Source organism: Diabrotica undecimpunctata, chromosome 9 (genome assembly GCF_040954645.1).
Source record: "Diabrotica undecimpunctata isolate CICGRU chromosome 9, icDiaUnde3, whole genome shotgun sequence".
In the NCBI taxonomy this organism is placed as follows: Eukaryota; Metazoa; Arthropoda; class Insecta; order Coleoptera; family Chrysomelidae; genus Diabrotica; species Diabrotica undecimpunctata.
Genome location: NC_092811.1, coordinates 56,389,701 through 56,408,131, shown reverse-complemented (window position 1 = coordinate 56,408,131; position 18,431 = coordinate 56,389,701). Strand labels below are relative to the sequence as shown.

Below are 18,431 nucleotides of genomic sequence, written 5' to 3'. Positions count from 1 at the left end.
GGTTAGATATATATGTGTGTTTCATAATAGTTATAATAAAGATAATTTAAAAAAGTACTTACAAGCTAATTCTTTGAGAACCGCGATAAAAACCCTATATATTATTAAAAAGACTCATTGCTCATTAATTCAAAAAAAAAAAACACATCATAACAATATATATATATATATATATATATATATATATATATATATATATATATATATATATATATATATATATATATATATATATATATATATATATATATATATATATATTATTGTATTATTGTAATTCTTCTATTAAACGTCTCTTCAATTCAGGCCAATTTCTGATGCCTTTTTCTGACTGCACAAACAATTTCTCGAGTCCTTTTAAACATTTTTTTGCATAGATTAATTTTTGTAGGTTGTTCCACCCTGTTATCTCAGCTACTTCTTCAAATTCGATCATCCACGTGCGAATAGGATATTCGTCTTTTCCATCAAATGATCTTATGCTGTCCTCCACGTCTCTAAAACTTAATGCAAATAATTCTTGTCGTCTTATACCAGTCGCTCCAGTATTCACTGATCTAACTTCAGCGGCATTCCTTGCGCTATAACTCCTTTGTCCAATTTCTTCATGTATGTAAATATCTTCATCATCTCGCCTTTCTTCGTATTTTCGTCTCTCTTCGTCATTATTTCGTTCATATCTACGTCTTTCATCACATATTTGTCGTCCTTCGTCATAATTTCGCCCTTCGCATCTTCGTCTATCCTCGTCGTTTCTTCTCTCACGTCTTCGTCTTTCTTTTTCTTCACGTCTTTCGTCTTGAGCACGTCTTTCATCATCTTTCCGTCTTTCTTCTTCTAATCGTCGTTTTTCTTTTTCACGTCTTTCATCGTTTTTCCGTCTTTCTTCTTCCAATCGTCGTTTTTCTTTTTCACGTCTTTCATCATCTTTCCGTCTTTCTTCTTCCAATCGTCTTTTTTCGTCTTTCAGTTGCCTTTTTTCGTCTTCCAGTTGTCTTTTTTCGTCTTTCAGTTGTCTTTTTTCTTCCTTTCGTCTTTCGTCGTCTTCATCTATATCTGATACGTCATCCTCCTCTTCGTCGTCTTCAGTTTCGTCGTCGTTAATAAAGGTATTCAAAAAGGAACAAATACGGACAACCACGTCATGCTTTTCATTTTTATAATTTAAACCAAGAATTTGGCATACCGCAATTAAATCAGGAAGATCAAAATTTTCACTTACGTCTTGACATTTACTCAAAAATTGTTCGGAAGTGTCGTCAAGCCGAAATCCAGGAAAAGCACGCAAAGCTTTTCTAGTTTTTCGAGGTTCACCATCAGTGGTAAAACAAATATAATGTAAAATTTTAGCAACTCTCAATTTAGCATGAGTAATTTTATAGCCAATATTACCGATAGAACCCAAAGTTGCCATAATAATAAAATATTTTTTTTAAAATATCCAACAATACCGAAAATATATTATGTAACTACATATATAAACTATAAACATGCAAAAAATTAAACCTTTTCAAAAATGATTATTGTATTTTAATAACCATAATAACGCATATTTGTGCTATCAAACCTACATAAATTATCGTTTTCCTAATTTAAAACAGAAATATATCGTCGACAAAAAATAGGAGTAATAAAATTTTTATTATAATTGATTTCTATTTATTACGGAATTCACTCTTAAGACTCATAAAAGTTTAAAAACCGGATACCATAAATGTTCAAATGTATGAAAATGTTCTTATTATAGTCACAAAATTAAATCTAGGTCAAATAAAAATAGTTCATTCATATAATAAGAAACACGTGCGTCTTTACTGAGAGTTCATCTACTATACTATTAATTCTGTTATATAAACAAAAGCAAAACTTTCAAAACACAAATGTCATATAAATAACGTTATCTTCTTCCGTCTTTATTTGCTTGGTAGAATGTTGAAAAATAACTCTTACCTTAGCAAATCATCTTTAATAGTTTTTTAATTCGTCACCATCTTTCATCGGTTGAGATTTTATCCTCTTTGCTCCTGTTTCTCGTTCTTGGCACATCTACTTGAGTTGGTATTGGTAAACAAGGCGTTGTTGTGTCGTCATAAACAATCCAATTCAAAACAGTGGTTGAGTCAGCTGATTTCACATTCAATCCTGTCGATATCATATATCCTGTTCAGCTATCCTTTATCTGCTATCCGCTATCTGCTATCGTTTATCGTTTATCTGCTATCTGCTATCCGCTATCGTTTATCGTTCATCGTTCATCGTTCATCCCGGTTGAGCCCCCAAAATGTAGGGTTTTTCTTTGTTGTCTAGGGTTTAATAATTATAGGCCACGGGTCGATTTGAATTGAAACAAACACTTTATTGTTAAACTCGTAAATTACAGGAATGAAGAATGAATATAAAACTAATGTAAACAGTAACTACTTATAACTTAAAAAAGGTCCGCGGCTTAATAGCAAAAATATTAACGTCTTTCGTCGTACGTCGTATAGAGATGAGATGCCGTCATACGCATATCAACTCTTCTTCTTGAGTGCTCTACTTACACTGTGTACTGTGTACTCGACCCCTCCCCGTCGAGCTACAATCATACCTCGTTTTATGTTTTTTCAGCAATGGTACTTAACTCTGGCTTTCGGCTCGCGGTTCGTGATAAATAGAAGTTATTGGTAACGGAAATAATTTTAATAAGTTTATTTGATGACGAATGCAATCCTACACATATTATGTTACATTATTTAATAACAAAAATAAAGATTAAGCAACTTATACTGCTCTTGTATATACTTGTAAAAATATTACGAAACAAATGTAATCCAAATTACCACCAACATTAATGTAATTTAAACATAAAATTGTTACTTCCCTTTTGAAATTATATTCATATAAGTTCATATAAAAACAACCTGGCATCAGGGTACAGATTTGAACCTATAATATTTTACATTAATTACTAAAAGTTGCCAAAAGGTAGGCAGCACATGACTATGTATCTAAATGTTGACTAACCTCCATTAAATCGTAACTATATATTAGAAAAGTATTAAAATGGGTAAAAGTGAAACATAATAAAATAATTGGTTTTGTATTAACTTTGCTTGGCTATTAAGAATTACGTCTTCTATAATAAAAAATAAGAAGTAGTGGTGACATAATATATCGGTAGGACATATTAAACATTCCAACTAATTTATGACGCAGTAAAATGTAAATGCCGGTTTTTATAAAAATCAAAACTGTCAATGTAAAATATACCATATAGCATAATATTACCAAAGCCAAATAAGACATATAGAAGAAAATGAAATAAAATAGATAATATTGATTAATATAAAAAATCTAATATAAAATACTTACCCCAGGGTCTCAAGAATAGCAGGAAAAAGGTGTAGGAACTGCAATACCAATATGGCTCACTCTGAAAAAGAAACGATTAAATGTTAATAATAATTTATATCATTATACTTCGTATTTAGCATTTAATAATACTGTATAAATGATATCAAATTATATTAAAAAGGATATTAAAGAAATATTTATATTTAAAAATTTCTAGGTATACCTTTATAAATTAATCTTTCAATCAATCGACATAAATTTTCTTTCGTTGTTCATGAAGAAGGAAAAAGAATCGTAGAATTTTCTGGAAAAAAGGAAATAGATATTTGGCATAAACCAGAAGTCAACAGTCATGTGACTTTCTTAGCTTAGTGTGATTGGTTGAATATATTAAATACAAATTAGAGGTGACTATTACAAATCTATTGTGACAAATGAAATAATTAATTAATTAATCTTTTAAAATGTTTGGTGGATTGTTTCTTAAGGGACGATATTATATTAAAAATAAACACGATATTTTTATTTACTACTTTTTTTATTTATTATTATATATATATATATATATATATATATATATATATATATATATATATATATATATATATATATATATTATTTTATTTATTAAGTGTTAAATAAGTAAACTAGAAAGAGCCCTAAATTCTGCAAAAAGTTGTTCAAGTAATTTTTTTTATTTTTTCAAATAAAGGGTGGGGGAGAGTAGGAAAGTGTTTGTGAACAAACACCTATAACTTTTGTTTGGATCAACCGATTTTAACGAAATTAGTGTCATTAGAAATAGTGTGGATGAATTAATTTAAATCTACTATAAAATAATTGCATTTAGTTTTAAATGTCATAGTATAGAGGTAGAGAGTATTTTCGAATAGCAAAAATTAAAATTTGTTTTTCTTCAAAATGTTTAATGGAAACACCTCATCATCATCATTGGTGCTACAGCCCTATAAAAGAGCCTCGACCTTCCCAAGTCTATCACGCCAATCAGTTCTATCCATTGCCAACTGTTGCCAGTTTGCTGCGCCTATTTGTCTACCATCCTCATCTACACCATCCCTCCATCTGAGTTTTGGTCTACCCCTACTTCTACTTCCCACAGGTTGTGACATAAGGATTCTTCTAGGAGGGTTGTTCTGCTGTGATCTTGCCAGATGTCCTGCCCATCTTAGTCTTCCTATTTTTATAAAGGATAGTACGTCTTTACCACCAAATATATGTTTATATCTGTGATATATCTCGTAGTTGTACCTCCTTCTCCAAAAACCATTTTCACAGATGCCACCAAATATTCTTCTCATGATGCTTCGTTCAAATATAAGCAAGAGATTTTCATCTGCCTTGGCAATGGTCCATGTCTCCGACCCATATGTCAACACTGGTTGTATAAGGGTTTTGTATATGGTTCTTTTTGTTTTTTGGCTTAAGTTTCTGCTTCTCATATGTCTACTCAGTCCAAAATAGCATTTGTTTGCTAGGATTATTCTTCGCTTGATTTCTTCCGTCATGACGTTCTCCTTGGTGATCAGGGAGCCTAAGTATGTGAATTTGTCCACCACTTCAAAGGTAGAAGTATCAACCGTGAATTGGTGACCGATGTTTCTGGCTCTAATGTTGGGTATTGATGTCATTATCTTAGTTTTATTTTCATTTACTTGCAGTCCCATATTTTTTGAGGCGTTTGACAAGGTGGTATACATTTCTGCTAGCTTGCGTGTTGTGCGGGCAACTAGATCAACATCATCTGCATATGCCAAAATTTGGGATGATTTATTAAAAATGTAATGAAAACACCTATTTATTGTAAATTATAATGGAACTGGATTAAATTCGTAACAAAATGGCACAAACCGCATGTTAATAGCTTTTGTCGAACTCGAGATGAATAAAAACGCATAAGCATAAGTAGGTATAGTATTAACTCACCCTTTATTACAACTTAAAATTAAATATGTGAAAGATCATACAAATATCTCGAACATTAAAACTTAATGTCCAATTAAATGTTCAAATTGTTTTCCATCGTTGTCCACACAAAGATGTAATCTTTCGCACGTAGACATAACAGCTGCTTCAATCTCAGCTGTTGATATACTATTTATTGCGTTTCTAATCTTCGGAAATTTTGAGGAAAACTTTAATATTTTGCTTAAGATTTTGACGTAAAGTTGTAATATCCAATCGTTCTTTCAGGCGGGGTTCGGCGAAGTAACGAGCCAATTCAACCATATATTCGTATCGGGATAAAATTTTTCTATTTGCTTTTAACGTGTTTGTGGTGTAAATAACATATGAGTTAATACTTGCAATATTTATCATATTATAAAACATATACTAGGGCCATCTCCTCGTTTTACGACTCGTATTCTCATATTCGAACACATCTGGTCAACGTTCCATTATAAATCAGTTATTATGAAGTGAAGTGTTGAAAGAATTAAAACTACCTAATTTTTCTTCGGTATATAGAATAGAATTTATTTAGTCAATATACAAAAATAATTTTGTTTTTGGTAAGTCTAAGAAATTGTGACAATTTGTACATACATACATATGTACATACATATTAAAATGTTTGTGAATTTAAAGATTAGAAACAGAATATTTCATATTAACAATTTAAGAAACGACTAACACACTAAATAAAAATACGAAATATCAACATAATAGGCAAATCCCCTGACCAAACTAGTACTATTGTGTAAAAGCTGTACCGAGGTACTCTTTTTTTGAATAGAAACAATGTTTCAAAAAGTGTGATTTGATTTTAAGCTTAAACGATAAAAATTGAAGACTTTTTAATTCATCTGGTAAAAAGTTATACAAACCAACATCAGTCGAATTTTTTATGTTTTTTGTCAACCTAAAACCTGCTCTAATAGCATCTCTAGATCTTGTATCGTGATCATGGAAGTTGGAGTTTATATTAAACTTACCTTTGTTGGCATGAATTTCAATCAGCGTCTCATATATACAGAGTGAAGGTAGTGGCATAATACCTAAAACCAGGTACCTAAATATAAAGGTTTACAGTGTCCCCTATACTCTGCTCTTGCAAGTATCCTCACTACTCTTTTTTGTAGTTTAAAAATTCGATATGCGTGACTAGAATTGCCCCAAACAGTTATTCGGTACTATAGATTGCTATGGAATAGTGCAAAGTAGCACATTCTAAGGGTACTTTTAGGAATCCTATAAACTAAGTTGCATAATAAAAATATACTCTGTAGCAAGTCTAGAACTTAAGTAATCTGTATGAGCACTCCAATCCAAATTATCATCTAAAAAGATTCCTAATACTTTAACACTATTTCTTGAGATATACTTTCAATCGAAACTAAAAATCAAATTCTAATTTTTCTCTTCGTTTAGCTTCAGCCCATTATGTAAAAACCAGTTTTTTGCTTTTTGGGTATCACTATCTATTTTAATTTTTAAATTATGCTAATTAATATCAGTATTAATGAGAGTTGTATCATCTGCGAAGCAAACACATTTTATAGGAAAATTATAGTGAAATAAATCATTCAGGATAAATAAGAAAGAAAGTGGGTCCTAATATCGAACCCTATATTCGACAGTGTTCAATTCAGAATAGCTGTTATTAAGAAAAACTGCCAGTTTTCTATTTGTTAAGTATGATCTAAATAGATTAAGTGTTTCCCCTAATACTCTCACAATTTGCTGTATAGGTAGTGTAGTGCTACACTTTTTGCTTGTTTCTAAAGCCATATTGATTACAGTAAAGTATTTTGTGTTTTTCTAGATATTCTATCAAACGAACATTTACAATTCTCTCAAAAATTTTGGCGAAAATGGGAATTATTGAGATGGGACGACAATTTCCAATTTCATCTAAATCTCCCTTTTTGAACCCTGGTAGAACTTTTGTTACTTTTAATACATCTGGGAAAATCCCTTCAGTAAGACAATTATTATAAAGTATAATTAATTTGTCAATAATTATATCGATTGTTTCTACAATTATTTTTTTGTTTGAGAAATAAAAATCCGTGCAGTGTGAATTTTTCAATCTACGCAAAACATTCCTGATTTCAGTACCACTAACAGGTGGTAAATATACATCAACACAGAATTAAATCCAGACCAAGAGATCAGGGTACGAATAGAAATGACAAGGGCAGCGTTCTTAAAATTCAAGCAATTGTTCTGTGACAAAAATCTGAATACTGCGCTGAGACAGGTTTGTTGAATGTTACGTCTGGTCCCAACTATTCTACGGGGTAGAAACATGTACGTTAAAAGTGCAAATTGTTAAGAAGCTTGAAGCCTTTGAACTTTGGATATACCGGAAAATGTTGAGAATTCCATGAACTGCCAGGGTCACCAATGAGGAAGTGCTGAGAAGGATGGATCGAGACAAAAAATTGTTGAGAACAATAAAAATACGCAATTGTGCACACCTTGGATACATACTGAGGAATGACACATATAATCTTCTGCAGGTCATCATGCAGGGTAGAGTCGATGGCAAAAAGGGAATAGGTAGAAAGAGGGAGTCATGGCTGTGAAATATTCGAGACTGGACAAACACGACTGTAGACGAATTATTTCACGTTGCAAAAGACAGAGAAACTTTTAGACATGTGGGACACAACTTTTCTGTGGAAGAATGAGCAGGAACCTTTTGAAGCTAGTGGAAGTGACTGGGAGTTATAAGAAGATGCCTTGGAGTTTGAATCGGACGACTCAGATGAAGAAGATGACTCTAAAAATAGTGGGGATTCAGTACTTGTTGAGAAAAGTTTATATCACAGATATCAACATATATTTGGTGGTAAAGACGTAGTATCCTTTATAAAAATAGGAAGACTAAGATGGGCAGGACATCTGGCAAGATCACAGCAGAACAACCCTCCTAGAAGAATCCTTATGTCACAACCTGTGGGAAGTAGAAGTAGGGGTAGACCAAAACTCAGATGGAGAGATGGTGTAGATCAGGATGGTAGACAAATAGGCGCAGCAAACTGGCAACAGTTGGCAATGGATAGAACTGATTGGCGTGATAGACTTGGGAAGGTCGAGGCTCTTTTATAGGGCTGTAGCACCAATGATGATGATGAGGTGTTTCCATTAAACATTTTGAAGAAAAACAAATTTTAATTTTTTCTATTCGAAAATACCCTCTACCTATGACAATTAAAACTAAATGCAATTATTTTATAGTAGATGTAAATTAATTCATCCACACTATTTCTAATGACACTAGATTCGTTAAAATCGGTTGATCCAAACCAAAGTTATAGGTGTTTATCCACAAACACAAGTTTTTGCAGAATTTAGGCTTCTTTCTAGTTTACTTATTTAATACTTGGTATAATTGGGCATATCTGGGTTAACCCAGAAACTTAAAAGTTATTGCCAGCGACTTCTCTTGGCCACTTTTTTATTATTACATTTGTATTTTTTTTTCAATTTTTTATTAGATGTAAAAATGACAATAGTCCACCATAACTGCCAGTAAATTATAGTCCACCTTTGTTTAGCTGGTTGAATTTAGAAAATGGTTTTAGAAAGTCTTGTGCGTTTTTCCCAAGACATCTAGAAAATTTGCTAGATATTTTAGGTCCATTCGCTCAACTCGGGCATATTTTGACAGATTCATGGCTAGAAACCTACAACATACAAATTCCTAGCTCACAGTATTAACAGCTTAAATAAACTTTTATTACAGACTTCTTTCATTGAAAAAAGAAAAATTATTATAAATAGTGGAAGTGTATACTAAACCCATAAAATTTTGGGTAGTGTATATTTATAAAAGGTATATTTCAGTTGTTATAATTTAACATAACTATTTATAATATGGTGCAAATAAATAAATATTGATTGTCGGTAATTCGTAAAGTTCTATTTTATTTACTGTTTAGTTTGTTTACTATTAATATTTGCTATAAGTACGTGTGCTTGGTTGCATAGCTTAGAAGTTACATTAGGTACTTATTTATGAACCTGGTATTTTCATACTAGAAAACACAGCATATATTTCTCCAAGGTTGCTATTCATATCTAAGAGTAATAAATAAAAATATCGTGTTTATTTTTAACATAATATCGTCCCTTAAGAAACACTCCAACCAAACATTTTAAAAGATTAATTAATTAATTATTTCATTTGTCACAATAGATTTGTAATAGTCACCTCTAATTTGTATATAATATATTCAACCAATCACACTAAGCTAAGAAAGTCACATGACTGTTGACTTCTGGTTTATGCCAAATATCTATTTCCTTTTTTCCAGAAAATTCTACGATTCTTTTTCCTTCTTCATGAACAACGAAAGACAATTTCTGTCGATTGATTGAAAGATTAATTTATAAAGGTATACCTGGAAATTTTTAAATATAAATATTTCTTTAATATCCTTTTTAATATAATTCGATATCATTTATACAGTATTATTAAATGCTAAATATGAAGTATAATGATATAAATTATTATTAACATTTAAACGTTTCTTTTTCAGAGTCAGCCATATTGGTATTGCAGGTCCTACACCTTTTTCCTGCTATTCTTGAGACCCTGGGGTAAGTATTTTATATTAGATTTTTTAAATTAATCAATATTATCTATTTTATTTCATTTTCTTCTATATGTCTTATTTCGCTTTGGTAATATTATGCTATATGGTATATTTTACATTGACAGTTTTGATTTTTATAAAAACCGGCATTTACATTTTACTGCGTCATAAATTAGTTGAAACGTTTAAAATCTCCTACCGATATATTATGTCACCACTACTTCTTATGTTTTATTATAGAAGACGTAATTCTTAATAGCCAAGCAAAGTTAATACAAAACCAATTATTTTATTATGTTTCACTTTTACCCATTTTAATACTTTTCTAATATATAAATTGTTACGATTTAATGTAGGTTAGTCAACATTTAGATACATAGTCATGTGCTGCCTACCTTTTGGCAACTTTTAGTAATTAATGTAAAATATTATAGGTTCAAATCTGTACCCTGATGCCAGGTTGTTTTTATATGAACTTATATGAATATAATTTCAAAAGGGAAGCAACAATTTTATGTTTAAATTACATTAATGTTGGTGGTAATTTGGATTACATTTGTTTCATAATATTTTTACAAGTATATACAAGAGCAGTATAAGTTGCTAAGACTTGTCGCAAGGGGTTTATGTTTGCAGTCACTCTTGTGAAGGACTCATCTTTTACTTGTCTGTATGTATATTTTACCACATTCACAAGGTATACCATGGATGACATTACAACTCTTTTCAACTGGGATAGCATCTTTTAGTTTTGAGTAGAATGAGTTATCTTCTTATTATTCTAATTAGGAATTTTTATATTAAATTGACTGAACAATCTAGTGAGAGGTCGTGTAAGATTATTAATGTATGGTAATGTTTCATATCTGACCTGTACAGAGGGGTCAATGTTAGTATGTTCTTGATTTAATTTACTGTCTAATACATTTATTTCTATGTTTGTGTACAACAGCTGGTTTAATAGTTTTTTAGAATAATTAGGCACATAGAAGAGTTTCATATAAAAATTTTAAGTTTTTTTCTGTAAACACTGGATGTGAAATCTTTAAAAATCTATTTTTAGTTGCTAGAACTGTATTAACATTCTGTTTAGAGGGTGGGGTGATAAGAATTAAAAGTTATATATCTGCCTGAGATTATTTAAATACATTTATTTTTGTTTATGTATAACAATTTATTTAATAGTTTGTTAGGATAATTATTAGGTAGATAGTAGACTTTCAAATACCAATTTGGAGTTTATTTCTGTAAACATTGGATGTGAAATCCTTGAAAATCAATTTATTGCTATAACTGTATCAACTATTTGTTTAGAGGGTAGGTGATAAGAATTAAAAGGTATATATCTGCCTGAGTTAGTGTTTTTTCTATACCAATCTAGACAAATAATGTTATTTTCAGTTCTAACAACTCTAGTATCAAGTACCACAGTAAACTGCAGATGAGTGTTGAAAGAGTTAAAGATTTGTAGTGTATTTTGCACTTCATTATGTGATACAGCTGTTATCAGGTCATCTATATATTGTTAGATAAAATGAAATTAAAATTTCACATTCTGATGTACAAAATACAACTATTTATTTATTACAATTTCAATTACTATTGGCAAGGCAGATCCACCCATCAGTAATTCTAATTTTTGTTTGTAAAACTTGTTATTAAAAGAAAAATATGTATGGCTATAAATAAAAGCAATAATTTATACACAAACTTTTTTAGGAATCTTACAAATAGGCTGTATTAAAGTCATTCGGTCAAGTTGTATATTAGTGAATAATAACACAACATGAAATGACATAACTACAAGTTATCTGGTATGATTGTATTATTGATTTTTTGTGCAAAGTCGAATGTCTTTAATCTTAAATTTGTTAAATTCATTAAAATAAGTAGCTAACACATCATTTTTGCCAAAGGATGAAAATATGAGTTTATACATGATACTATTGTTCTAAGGGGCAAATCAGGTTTGGGAATTTTAGGTAGCCCGTAATATTTTGGGCAAATGTTGTTGTATGTGGTGATCAATTTTGCTAATTGATGTGAGGTGTGTTCTCTACTTTTGAGTCTTTTAACCAACTTATACAATATATACTTACAACTTATATAACAATGCCTAAGTTTCATGGTCACTCAGGAGGTTCAATGATATTTGAACATGCGACATATCCTTATCCATTAGGACAGTTAAATTACTTTTATCGCATTTTGTGACTAGAAAATTCGGATTATTTTTCAGAGAGCTTCTAGTTTCTTTTTCGATTGAGAGTGAGAGGGACCTATCTGTTTTGTTGGGTTGTATGAAGTTTGTAATTTAATTAGTAGGTAAGCTTCTAACTAGATTTTGGTCTTTTTTCGGGTGTCCATGCGATGATATTTTCTACCTCACTGATCAATTTAAGAAAAGGAACTTCGATATTTTCGATATTGTTTATCAACTTATTATAGAAACTACTGTATAAGTTGGTTTTATTTTTAATTAAAATACTAAGCTTTTTGATATTTTACTGTTATAATATGAATTCTTTTGTCACAACCAGAATTCATCTAATATGTAATTTGGGAGTGAAAGACTAAGCTTATCTGCGCATTGATTGATATTTGAATTAAGTTTAGCAATGTATGGAATATTATTAGTAATAGTTGTATTATGTAGTCTGTCATTCACATGTTGTGTTATATTTTCGATTTTTGTGATGTTTCAAGATCTTTCAAATAGTTGCAAATCTGCGGTGTTCATTGAGGGCCTGGATTGCTGCTTCAATTAAAGCATTATAAGTTGAATGTCCATCTTTGAATCCAAGGTCGAAATTTGGGATTATGTGCAAACCTTGTCGGAAACTTTCCAAGATTCTCTCGTACACTTTACTTAGATTGTTTAACAGAAAGATAGGTTTACAGCATTTCGTGCTAGTTAGGGGCTTTCCTGGTTTGGGAATCATGATTCTGCTGTATTTTTCAAGAAGTAAAAAAATCGCCCAACAAAAGGCATGCATTGATTATTCGAACTAGCAGCGAGAGTATACTCTCAGAAAGTTTTTGTGTCATCTTGTGTCTATGCCATCCGGATCAGGAAGTGTTTAAGTAACACATCTACCTGACGATACCTTCAGGTATTCGCGCTACCATCGGATGATCGTTAACTTCCAAGTGCGGCCGGGGATTTTTAAGTATGTCTTCTACTTCTGTTCGGTTGCTTGTCTAAATTGCTGTTTTGGGTTGTCTGGGGATCGAAATAAAGCCTAATTTTTGAATGAATTGGCCTTATCTTGTGGATTATTTAAAATGATGTTTACTTTGATATGTGGTATTTTTTCAAAAAACTTTGTATTTTTTGTCTGGTTAGGATTTTGAATTTATTACAACATTTTTCGTTATCACGGTAGTCCAGGCTGGAGGTAACTCGCACCCACTGTTATTGTTTCAGCTTGTTAATCTTCAGTCTGACGGATGTCGATAGACGGTTGTATTTGATAAGGGGATTACGATATCTTTTATACTATCTGATTAATCTCCACTTTACTTGAATTTTAGCGAGGAAAGAACTCTTGGTGGAAAAATTGGAGTATATATATATATATATATATATATATATATATATATATATATATATATTATATATATATATATATATATATATATATATATATATATATTATATTTAGTCTTTGAAATGGTTAGGGAGGAAGGTTCTTGGAGAAAATTTTCAAATTTGTGATATTCCTCTTTTAACTTGGCAACTGGACTCATTTAGCATAATTAAAGCCGCTTCTTTGATTGTTCTCTTTTTACCATATGTTTCTTTTAGGACCATACTTGAATCATTCCATTGAACCTTACGTTCATTTTCCCATGCGTGTTTACATTCAACCTCGACAATCGTCTTGTATACTGAAGCATTTCATTATCCTCGAAATCATTTCATAATATATATTATCCAACCACTTGGTAACACAAATAAGTCTGGCAAATTTCCGCACTATAGTTCAATCTTCTGAGAATTTAATCATTTTTAAGTATTTTTTAGCATTTTCGTCCCACTGTGCGTCGTCACTAAATTAAGAAAATGATCAAATTCTTAAAAATGCCAAGGGGCTAATAAATCATACTCATTTATATTAATACACAACATGGATATAGTGTTAATCTCTGAAATACACCAAACGTTCCAGACGGCACTGCACATGGAGGAACTGCAATCATAATCAGGTCATCGATAAAATACCACGAATTAAATAAGTTTAAAAGAGACTATATACAAACAACACGTATTAGCACAGAAGACTAAAACGGTCCCTGTTTTATATTTTATGGGTTTATAAGTTAAACAATATTGTACTAATTAAACTTATTTTTTTTACAATCTTATCCATATCAAAATCATGTCAATCTGTCATGTCATGTGTATGTAACGTAGCCCCTTGCTACACTGTTACACAGCTATATATTATATTAAACATCTTCCCCCTAAGATCGATATCTATAAGGGGTTTTTATATTACGACCAACTCTGGTCTTATAACTGTTAGAAGTCGTCTTAATATTTGGGTTGACATTATGACTCAACATAGGTACTGATTTTACATTTGGGCTTGGACACCCAATTATTTTATTAACACTATCATTTACGTGGCTGCTAGCAGTATCTTTATGAACACTCTGTGACTGAATATCAGGGTACAACTCGGGTTCTAAAATGAATTCTTTTTCAAGTGTTCTGGTACATGAGTGTTTCATTTGGTGTGAGTTGCGTCTAATAATTCTATTGTTACCTTCTTTTCTCACCCAATATAATCTAGGTTCATTTGCCTTTTCTAATACAATTGCTTTATTCCAATAATTATCTTTTGAACTTCTTATTACTACAGTATCTCCCTTTCTAAACTCTACTGGTTTTATTCGTGATGTCTTATCATAATGTAATTGTAATTTTTCTTTTTCTCTGCACAAATTCTCATATATTTGTTTCTGGATTGTAGGTTCTAATTTATTAGCTGTAATTGGTAATTGTCGTCTCAGGATCCTGCTCTGTAAAATTTGAGCTGGAGATGCATCTAGATTTATTATGCAGGTATTATTATATTCCATTACAAGATCTCTAAAATCATTATTTTCCTCATGACTGTTTTTTTAAATTTGCTTGCTTATATTGACTGCTTTTTCTGCAAGTCCATTACTCTGGTGGTAATGTGGGGTGTATGTCATAATTGTAATGTCTGTCTTTTTCTCTATAATAATTTTTACATTTCGCTGAGGTAAATGGTAGATTATCTGCAATTAAAATTTCTGGATATCCAAATCTACTAAAGGTATCTTGAAATGAGTTGATTACTGAACTGTAGGTTTTATCTTTTAATACTGAAATGTCCAACCAATGCGAAAAATAATCTACAATTACTAAATATGCCTTTGAACCATACCCTAAAATGTTTGTACCAACTTTATTGAATCTTAGTCTAGGAATGTCATGAGGCATCATTGGATCTTTAAAATTATTTATATATATATATATATATATATATATATATATATATATATATATATATTATATATATATATATATATATATATATATATATATATATATATTATTGTATTATTGTAATTCTTCTATTAAACGTCTCTTCAATTCAGGCCAATTTCTGATGCCTTTTTCTGACTGCACAAACAATTTCTCGAGTCCTTTTAAACATTTTTTTGCATAGATTAATTTTTGTAGGTTGTTCCACCCTGTTATCTCAGCTACTTCTTCAAATTCGATAATCCACGTGCGAATAGGATATTCGCCTTTTCCATCAAATGATCTTATGCTGTCCTCCACGTCTCTAAAACTTAATGCAAATAATTCTTGTCGTCTTATACCAGTCGCTCCAGTATTCACTGATCTAACTTCAGCGTCATTCCTTGCGCTATAACTCCTTTGTCCAATTTCTTCATGTATGTAAATATCTTCATCATCTCGCCTTTCTTCGTATTTTCGTCTCTCTTCGTCATTATTTCGTTCATATCTACGTCTTTCATCACATATTTGTCGTCCTTCGTCATAATTTCGCCCTTCGCATCTTCGTCTATCCTCGTCGTTTCTTCTCTCACGTCTTCGTCTTTCTTTTTCTTCACGTCTTTCGTCTTGAGCACGTCTTTCATCATCTTTCCGTCTTTCTTCTTCTAATCGTCGTTTTTCTTTTTCACGTCTTTCATCGTCTTTCCGTCTTTCTTCTTCCAATCGTCGTTTTTCTTTTTCACGTCTTTCATCATCTTTCCGTCTTTCTTCTTCCAATCGTCTTTTTTCGTCTTTCAGTTGCCTTTTTTCGTCTTCCAGTTGTCTTTTTTCGTCTTTCAGTTGTCTTTTTTCTTCCTTTCGTCTTTCGTCGTCTTCATCTATATCTGATACGTCATCCTCCTCTTCGTCGTCTTCAGTTTCGTCGTCGTTAATAAAGGTATTCAAAAAGGAACAAATACGGACAACCACATCATGCTTTTCATTTTTATAATTTAAACCAAGAATTTGGCATACCGCAATTAAATCAGGAAGATCAAAATTTTCACTTACGTCTTGACATTTACTCAAAAATTGTTCGGAAGTGTCGTCAAGCCGAAATCTAGGAAAAGCACGGAAAGCTTTTCTAGTTTTTCGAGGTTCACCATCAGTGGTAAAACAAATATAATGTAAAATTTTAGCAACTCTCAATTTAGCATGAGTAATTTTATAGCCAATATTACCGATAGAACCCAAAGTTGCCATAATAATAAAATATTTTTTTTAAAATATCCAACAATACCGAAAATATATTATGTAACTACATATATAAACTATAAACATGCAAAAAATTAAACCTTTTCAAAAATGATTATTGTATTTTAATAACCATAATAACGCATATTTGTGCTATCAAACCTACATAAATTATCGTTTTCCTAATCTAAAACAGAAATATATCGTCGACAAAAAATAGGAGTAATAAAATTTTTATTATAATTGATTTCTATTTATTACGGAATTCACTCTTAAGACTCATAAAAGTTTAAAAACCGGATACCATAAATGTTCAAATGTATGAAAATGTTCTTATTATAGTCACAAAATTAAATCTAGGTCAAATAAAAATAGTTCATTCATATAATAAGAAACACGTGCGTCTTTACTGAGAGTTCATCTACTATACTATTAATTCTGTTATATAAACAAAAGCAAAACTTTCAAAACACAAATGTCATATAAATAACGTTATCTTCTTCCGTCTTTATTTGCTTGGTAGAATGTTGAAAAATAACTCTTACCTTAGCAAATCATCTTTAATAGTTTTTTAATTCGTCACCATCTTTCATCGGTTGAGATTTTATCCTCTTTGCTCCTGTTTCTCGTTCTTGGCACATCTACTTGTGTTGGTATTGGTAAACAAGGCGTTGTTGTGTCGTCATAAACAATCCAATTCAAAACAGTGGTTGAGTCAGCTGATTTCACATTCAATCCTGTCGATATCATATATCCTGTTCCGCTATCCTTTATCTGCTATCCGCTATCGTTTATCGTTTATCTGCTATCTGCTATCCGCTATCGTTTATCGTTCATCGTTCATCCCGGTTGAGCCCCCAAAATGTAGGGTTTTTCTTTGTTGTCTAGGGTTTAATAATTATAGGCCACGGGTCGATTTGAATTGAAACAAACACTTTATTGTTAAACTCGTAAATTACAGGAATGAAGAATGAATATAAAACTAATGTAAACAGTAACTACTTATAACTTAAAAAAGGTCCGCGGCTTAATAGCAAAAATATTAACGTCTTTCGTCGTACGTCGTATAGAGATGAGATGCCGTCATACGCATATCAACTCTTCTTCTTGAGTGCTCTACTTACACTGTGTACTGTGTACTCGACCCCTCCCCGTCGAGCTACAATCATACCTCGTTTTATGTTTTTTCAGCAATGGTACTTAACTCTGGCTTTCGGCTCGCGGTTCGTGATAAATAGAAGTTATTGGTAACGGAAATAATTTTAATAAGTTTATTTGATGACGAATGCAATCCTACACATATTATGTTACATTATTTAATAACAAAAATAAAGATTAAGCAACTTATACTGCTCTTGTATATACTTGTAAAAATATTACGAAACAAATGTAATCCAAATTACCACCAACATTAATGTAATTTAAACATAAAATTGTTGCTTCCCTTTTGAAATTATATTCATATAAGTTCATATAAAAACAACCTGGCATCAGGGTACAGATTTGAACCTATAATATTTTACATTAATTACTAAAAGTTGCCAAAAGGTAGGCAGCACATGACTATGTATCTAAATGTTGACTAACCTACATTAAATCGTAACTATATATTAGAAAAGTATTAAAATGGGTAAAAGTGAAACATAATAAAATAATTGGTTTTGTATTAACTTTGCTTGGCTATTAAGAATTACGTCTTCTATAATAAAAAATAAGAAGTAGTGGTGACATAATATATCGGTAGGACATATTAAACATTCCAACTAATTTATGACGCAGTAAAATGTAAATGCCGG

At 31.0% G+C, this 18,431-nt stretch overlaps 1 protein-coding gene across 1 annotated transcript; it reads right to left on the bottom strand.

Annotated features, from left to right (window-relative positions):
* Nucleotides 1-268: 268 nt before the first annotated feature.
* LOC140450837 (uncharacterized) lies at nucleotides 269-16,644 on the bottom strand. Its single transcript, XM_072544510.1, has 5 exons — nucleotides 15,522-16,644; nucleotides 15,147-15,386; nucleotides 14,532-14,956; nucleotides 3,355-3,415; nucleotides 269-1,374 (listed from the first exon to the last, which is right to left on the bottom strand). The coding sequence occupies exons 1-5, from the start codon at nucleotides 16,642-16,644 to the stop codon at nucleotides 269-271; spliced, it is 2,955 nt and encodes a 984-aa protein (XP_072400611.1).
* Nucleotides 16,645-18,431: the final 1,787 nt, after the last annotated feature.